We start from the raw sequence: 7,893 nt of genomic DNA, 5'->3' as shown, positions 1-7,893 counted from the left end.
TGTCTTGGCCACAGTCACAGATGCAACTAGTTTCTCCAGCTGAACTGCACAACCCTTAGCAGCCTCGTGGGAAAACCACCAGAAAACATTTTAAGCGCCGCTGTTTCAAAAACGTTGCTTGTCGGTTGCAGAAATACAGCAGCCTCTAGAGTTTAGAAAAGGGGATGCAACCAGCCGTGCTCCCAGCCAAGCTCCCTCGGCCACCCCGGATCCTGACCCTATCCCCCACCCCGCAAGAGTCCTCTCGCTCCGGCCGTCTCGAGACCTCCACTGCCGAGTACTGGTGCCAGTTTTGAAGGAAGCACTTCCAAATCCTTCTTGAGGGAAAGGAGGGGGAGGAATGGAGGATTCCGGGACAGGAGGAGGCATGGATGCGGCCCGGAGGTCTTGCGCTGGGAGGCTCCGCGCGCGAGGCGGCCAGGGACAGGTGGCGGAGCCTCCGCTAGGCGCAGCTCTTCGCGCTTCCCTTTGCAGTCGGTGAAATGGGATTGGCAGTGCCTTCGGCGGAGAGGCGGCGGGCTCGAGCGCCCACCCAAATGGCCTCAGAGCCGAGATGGGTTTGGCCACTACGGCACACTGGCACGGGTCGCCTTGCTCGGGAGCCAGAGGCGCGATGGCATAGGGAAAGACGCAGGGCGGCCTCGGCGCCTCCCTTGGCCCTTGCGAGTGGTGAGTGACCAGGGCGAGGTCCTCAAGCCAAAGCTGTGTAGCCCGCGCTGGAGCGGGGATCCGGCGGGGGTGTGAGAGCTCCGCCACAGGAGGAAGATGGGAGGGGCGGATGCTACAGAGGGAGGGGAACGCCCAGGGAGGGCTCTTTGGGACACTCGCCGGCGCCACTTGGCGACCAGGAGCCGCACGCTCCCCGAGCAGGAGTAATTTGGCCCAGAGGAAAACAGCCCTTTCCCAAACTCTGAGCCAAGTCCTGGGGTGTCATCCTCACTTTACAGCTGCGTGAACAGAAGCCTGGAACTCCAAGAGCCTGCTGCAGCCGAAGCCCTTTCACTGACACGGAACACCTGACCTCCGAGTCCGAGAGAACCTCCAGGGCTTTTCATGGGGCGGAGAAGAAAGTGAAGACCCCCTTCCTCCCTCAAGAAGCCAACTCACTGGTCCAAAAACAAACAAACCATTGCTGCCTGGGATGCTGGGGGGCGGGGAGCACCCCCTCCATCTCCAAATTACACTTGGCTGACACCCAGCCCTGTCCAGTCACCCCCGCCCCCCACCCTGCTCTCGGTTTTCTTTCCGGCCCCTCTGGTCCCCAAGGCGGACTAAACTGGGGCAGCTTCTCCATCCTGAAGGAGATTCCCGACACCTAGGTTTCCCACCCTGGAAAGGGAGAAAGAGCAGGACAGAGCTGGGAGAGGAAGAGACAGAGAAGGGGGCTGGACACCAGACACCCCGCCTGCGAGGGGTTAACCCGCTCCATTGGGCCATTGCCCCCTCTCTCCCAGGAGCCACTTCAGTCGGTTGTCGCCCCAGTGGCCGCCCTCTGAGCACGTGTTGCTGCCCGTCTGCGTCAACGCTGAGTAAACAGATGACTGGCTGACAGCGCCGGGAGGGGCTATTTAAGAGGCAGCGTCCTGCCGGCCCACCTGAACTTGGCTCTGCTCCCTCGCCACTCCGTAGAGACGCGAAGCCCGCTGCGTCCTACTCTGAAGGTAGGTTCCCCGCGGGGAATCCAAGTGTCAAGTTGCTTTGAGAATGCCGTCTTCAGTTTTGTGCCCCTTTCGTTTTATTTTTCTGTTTTCTGTGTCTTCTTCCCGACAGCTCGGAAGGCATTTCTTAAAGTCGGAAACAGCAGGGAGGTCTGGGTGGGTAGAGCTGCTTGAAAGACTTCCAAGCGCCTGCTTTGTTCTGGTCCGCAAGCAATGCTGGCATATCTATTTGCGAAGATTAGCATGCAAATTGGGATTTGCTAGATGTTACACACAGGTGCAGTGTCCTTTCCAATCTCTGCAAATAAACCATCAAGGGGTTTTAAAGATTGAAATTCATTTTCTAAAATATGCAGAAAAATTCAAGGCTTTAGGGATAGAAACGTGCCGGTGTTGTATCTGCTGGTGGATCTAAAAGGCGGCGGTGCTTTGCCAAGGACAGAAGACTGAGCGCATATTTCGGATTTTTAAAAAAAAACCCTTCCTGTATTTTGCATAGTAGTTTATTGCCAGTTCCCATATGCACCTTAAAGAAACTTTATAAATATGGCTTTTCTTTTTTGTCCCCTCATTTTAAGCTGTGCTTCTCCTTTTTCTCCCTTTAATTCCCCCATGGAAAGCTTCTTGGCATCCAGGGTCTCATTTCTCCCACGGAGTCTTCTCTTTAAGATATTTTCCCAGCTTTAATCTCTTGCTTTCAGTTAGAAGACAGACGCTCTAACAACACTTTCTGAAACAAAAGGAAAACAGAAGACATTTCTTATGCTAGCCAGGGTAGAAGACAGGGTCTCAGTCCGTTTCCCTGGGGCACCGAGTGTGTGTTCACCCAAAAGACAAACGGGGTGTGCCCAGACACGCGGGCTGTGGCCGCTTGGCTTACGTCGGCGCCTGATGAGCCCTCCTATGTGCACCAGTGTGGCGGGCCTGGGGCCCCGCGCGTTTGGACGGAGCCCCCTTTTCCGTACCCCAGTTGCCCCAAGCCTCCGCAAGAGCCTGCGATGCCCCCTCCACCAGTCGTTCACGTCCCCTCCCCTTTGCTCTCCGCAGCCATGAACCGCGGCGTGTGCCTGTGCGTGCTGCTGGCGGTACTGGCGGCGGGCGCCCTGGCGCAGCCCGTACCTGCGACCGACCGGGTGGGCCCAGGGGCGCAGCAGGAGGAGGAGGCGCCCCGGAGGCAGCTGAGGGCCGTGCAGAAGGTGGACGGCGAGCCCCGAGCGCATCTGGGAGCACTGCTGGCCAGGTACATCCAGCAGGCCCGGAAAGGTACGGATGTTCATTCATCTGTAGGGTCCTTCCCCTCGCTTCTGATCCGTTGCGGGCCTTCCAATCCTGACCCTCTTCCCTAGCGTCTGGCTGATGAAGGGGAGTAACCCCTGGGAAGGACACGCAAGGTGACACGTTAAACTAAAGATTTTCCCTTTCTTCCCACCCCCACCCCGCCCCGAATTGCGCTGTGGCCAGGACAGTACAGTTTTCTGGACGTCCTTTGTAGCAACTGAGGGTGGAGGATTCAATTCATGAAGGAAAACCTTTTTTAAAAAGCTTTTTTGAAACTAGTGTTTGGCATGTGTTGCTGTTAAGTTCAACGCCATATTATAAAGGCATTAAAAGATAATGACCAATAATGACTCTAGAAGGGTTTGCTGATCTACCACCCACCTAACCTTGTAAATGCCGAAGAGCCAGGAGCCACCCAGATAGTGACACTGGGAAACCCCTAGCAGGAAGGAATCGATACCAAGAATGCTCTTGAGTCCTGATGGCTAGACAGTTGAAAAAGCAGTGACAATGTCAGTTTTCACCAAAGAGTGTAACAGGTGGAAAGAATCAGTAGCAGTTTTGAGTTCTCCTTGGCCATGATTGAAAATGATTACTCAGGAGACCTGTTTGTTCTTATTTTGCTGTTGGAGACATGGTCCCAGTTGCAGCAGGAGTGGGCACAAGCCAGGTTTCTCAGCATCAAAGTGTGTCTCCAGGAATAAGGTGATTCGGTGGCTCACTAGCTGGGTGACATAGTGACAGCCCGAACCTTTTCCTGGGCCTGCCTCATCTGTAAAGCAGGGGTGAGGCTAGAGTTCCCTTAGGTCCCTTCTAGCTCTTTGTGTGATTCAGAGAGAGGCTAGTGCGTCTGTAGTGGCCTTAGGAACCATGACTGTGACTGGGGTAATTTTTTTCTACCAACTTGATCCACAGGGACACTGCTGTCACACACCGGCTATGGGGCCGTGTGCTAAGCTGGACCAACGCAGCTGGACAGTAAACCGCAAAAAAACCAACCCAACGAAATACGCTGCTGGGAAGGGTAGAGGGCGGAGGGTGGCTCCTTTCCCAGGAGGCTCTCTTCCTCCTATGTGCCAGGGCCTAGATCGGAACCTTAGCTCATGGCTTGACTAGACAAGGAGAAAACGATGGGCTCGGCTTTCGCATGAAGGTTTTCTATGAAGATAAGATCGGAGCTTTTTGACCAGGGCAATTCAGAAGGAAAAAGAACCACAACAGAAGATGATTTGTTACCTTTTGTCCTCTGTTCGGGAAATTGTCCCAGCTACCATCTTCGCTTTGCTTTCCGGCTAATTAAATTGAGAGATGTGGAACTACTAGTCAGATGACAGAGAAAGTCTGAAAACTTTTGGAGTTCCTATTGATTGTCTCAAAGTAATTTAATATCTGTCCTTGGATGTAGGTTGAATTTCAGCCAGACCAGTCTGAAATATCACAGGTTTTTCAGAGAGCCGTAATCTGGAACCGCCTCCCCACATTCAGGAAAGAGCCACCAGAAACAGGTGTGGGAAAGAAGCCAGTTACCAAACTATTTCCCCTGAATGGACACTTGACAGTGGCGTTGTGCTACAAATCTTAGCTGGAAGTTTCTTCCTAGCATCTCTTCTCAGCCACCTTCTCCCTTTGCCTGTAGAATGTCGTGCCCAACAAGCCCACGTGGGAATGGCAGCCCCGGGTACTTTAGCTGCCAACACCCACGATGAGCTCTAGGTAGAAAACAATCACACTCTTTTCTTTGACAAATATGAGCCAGAAGGAAATATTTATCCCCATACTGTTTCTTTGACTATTTTGAGAACATCTTGGATATCTCCTCAAGTACAGTACTTAGGCTTAAAGATTCTAAACACAGTCATGTACTCCTTGAGGAGTGCTCAAGAGTTTACCATCAGGAACTGCGTGCAGAGTTTTCAGTGAGGGAGGGGAAGCAGTTCTGTTGGGGACAGGAGACATCTAGCTTAGACCTACCCAACAGCCCACGAAGCTCTCATGCTTATATCAGTAATATCCATACTGTCTCCTGGTCCTCAAGGAAGCCCTGCTTAGTGAGTCCCTTTGTCCCTGTGGCGGCCAGGGCTCTAAGAGAATGTGTAACCTACATGACTTTGCTCACCTCATAGTCTGTTCCAGCCCTGCCCTCGCCTGAAGGTCTGGGAGCCATTCAGCTTCCCAGCTGTACTGCCCATTCGGGGTTTCAAAGTTTAAAGGAGCCAGGCCCTTCCATTCAATTCTGTAAACCAGTTGGATTTCCTACCTCGTGTCCCTGTGGGGAAGTGAGCAGGGACCCTGGTAAATGAGCACAGTGTGGGGGAACTGAGATGCATAAACAGCACAGCTACTGGGACTGAAAATGTGGTCCCCTCCCCAGCCCCGCCCCCCCACAACCCAGGCTGCTTGCACACATGGAAGCTGCCACTTTGCCTTCATTAACTGGAACTTGGAGCTGTGCCCAGCCTTTGATGGGGGCATTCATCAGCAGCAGACAGAAGGATGGGCCATACTTCTGTTAACCATGTACAAGTAACTGGATCTGCAAGGTTTTCTTTCAATGCGAGGACTAATATTTCACCTGAAAAACACAGAACAATTAAACAGCCAGCTCTGTTTGCCTTTTGCATAGGCTGGAGATACCTGTGAAGGGGCTGGAAGGTGCTGGGTTGACTCTTAATTCCAAGGCTGGGAAGTGATTGAGGTAGGGGTTGGGGGAGAAGGACGGTTAGGGACATGGCTCTGTATAATTTTTTCTGGTTTTTAATGTAGCTGGCTTTACCTGGTCATCCAATAAGACAGAGGAACTGCTCCTGCAAGCTCGTTTCGCAATAAATTAGCCATGGTCTGACTCTTTGCTGCCTGTGGGCAGGAGCTGGCAAGGGCAGCCTCAGACAGAAGGGCTGAATGACAACATCACAAGCAGTGGGGACACAGTGGCCCCATGGAGCGATCCCCCACCGCTCTGCTCTTAGAGTCCCCTGGGCTTTGCCCTTCGAGGTCCCTGAGGGACCTTTCTTGTCTTTTAGCTTGCACAGAAGAAGGCATGATACTGATATCATATCCAGAAGGCCACAGTCTGTGATCTATGGGTCAGGACTGTGTCACATGTCCCCAAAGAAACTGCTTCTTCATGTCTCTGCTTCCTCAATGTCAATTACACATGAAAATCATCCTGCTCCTGAGGATTTCACTCCCATCCCCAAGGCCCATTGCTCATTCAGTTCTTGCATTTTGGCCAAAAGGGATATATGAAATAACCCCCTTTTTATCTCTCTGCCACTCTTCACTGAGTGTTACTGACATAAGATTTTGATCTGACAGGGTGCCTTTTTCTCAATATCACTTTCTAAAAAGAAAGTAGTTTTCAAATTAATTTCTAAATAGCATTGGGACTTGACTCATTTTTTTAAAAACCATTCAACATCAAAATATTGTATATTGTACTTCTGTTACCTTAACAAGTGTACTCAGGTATGCTTGAGATCTTAAGGGGTGAACTTTAGAAATGGGTAAGTACCAAGGAACCTTGCTTCGCATCTGCTAAGGGCCAGCTACATAAGAGAAACCATTCCCCACCCCAGGAGTAGGGAAACCAAGGCAGGTCCCACAGTTGGTAAATTCTCTGAAATCCTTACAGATTGGAAGTCATACCCCTCACTAGTAAATATTACCCTCCCAGACCTGGGTCCTTCTCTTAGATTTTGGTCCAGCAAGCCCACTACTCGATGGCTCCTTGATACCTTTAAGAAGGTGCATGTTACATATTGTCTGGCTTTTCTCATTGTTCTCCTTTACAGATTGAATTAGCGGTGCTCTTAAATATAATGGCCTTTCCTTTTCCCTTGCGCCTTATAGCTCCTTCTGGCCGAATGTCTGTCATTAAGAACCTGCAGGGCCTGGACCCCAGTCACAGGATAAGCGACCGGGATTACATGGGCTGGATGGATTTTGGTCGGCGCAGTGCTGAGGAGTATGAATACCCCTCCTAAGGGACCCCGCCTTGTCAGCACACCAGGAAACGACCTCCGGGCTCAGAGGAGGCAGAATAAGAAAACAATCACACTCATAACTCATTGTCTCTGAAGTCTGACATTTTAAGTATTTATTAAGTTTTCAATGTGAAAAACGTGTCTGTAAGATTTTCCAGTGCAACCTCACATCTCACCAGAATTGTACAAATGGAAGACAAAACATTGTCCTCATCTGTGACGCCTGGTCCTAAAGTGTTGCTATGCTATTAAATTGATTTCATTCTGCCCCCTCATTCCCTGTGTCTGTCAAGCACCAAGACGCCATTTCATCCTCAGGACCCTCAAGGAAGGAAGTCTGATACGTGGTGCCCAAAAACAAAACCATCGGTAGATGGTTCCAGAGAAAGCTCCAGAATCAAGGGTCAGGCATGGGGCTGACTTCTCTGCTGTTGGCCAAGTGACCAGTGAAAGGGCCTTCTGGGTCAGCCCCATGCCCAACCCTAACCACCCTGGGCCTGGGTCCCCAGTTTGGGTCCACTGTAAAAAGAGAATGTGCCCTGCTTGTAGTAAGCACTCATTTGTCTGGGTAAAGACCAGAAAAGCAACTTGGGATGGGCCTTCCTTTCATCTGCCCATTCCCACAGGATGTACCAACCCCATCCCATACCAGAATTTCCTCGGGGTTCTCTTGACCTTTAAACAAATTATGGGGCAATGCCAGTCAGTGCTTTCACATCCCTTGGATCTCTCCATGGCCCTATGGCACAGAAGTTATTGTCCTTTTACAGATGGGGAAACAGGCCCTGAGAGGTAGAAGTGGCTGGGCCACAGTCCAAGGTAACAAGATTCACAGACTCGATCATTCCCAGGTAGAGTGACCTCCATCACCCCAGACCTTCCAGACTCTGGAATGCATATGAACCACCAGCAAGTCTTGTAACCCACACACTCTGATTTGACAAGTCTAGCCTTGGGCCTGAGCAAGCTCCTGG

At 51.4% G+C, this 7,893-nt stretch overlaps 1 protein-coding gene across 1 annotated transcript; it reads left to right on the top strand.

Moving 5' to 3' along the window:
• The first annotated feature begins 888 nt into the window (after window positions 1-888).
• Window positions 889-7,194, top strand: CCK (cholecystokinin). Its single transcript, XM_032314554.1, has 3 exons — window positions 889-1,661; window positions 2,706-2,921; window positions 6,786-7,194. Exons 2-3 carry the CDS (start codon window positions 2,708-2,710, stop codon window positions 6,917-6,919), a joined length of 348 nt encoding a protein of 115 aa, XP_032170445.1. The 5' UTR covers window positions 889-1,661; window positions 2,706-2,707; the 3' UTR covers window positions 6,920-7,194.
• Window positions 7,195-7,893: the final 699 nt, after the last annotated feature.

This window comes from Mustela erminea, chromosome 1, assembly GCF_009829155.1.
Source record: "Mustela erminea isolate mMusErm1 chromosome 1, mMusErm1.Pri, whole genome shotgun sequence".
NCBI classification, from domain to species: domain Eukaryota; kingdom Metazoa; phylum Chordata; class Mammalia; order Carnivora; family Mustelidae; genus Mustela; species Mustela erminea.
The sequence above is the reverse complement of the archived record's forward strand: the minus strand, read 5'-3'. Positions and strand labels throughout refer to the sequence as shown.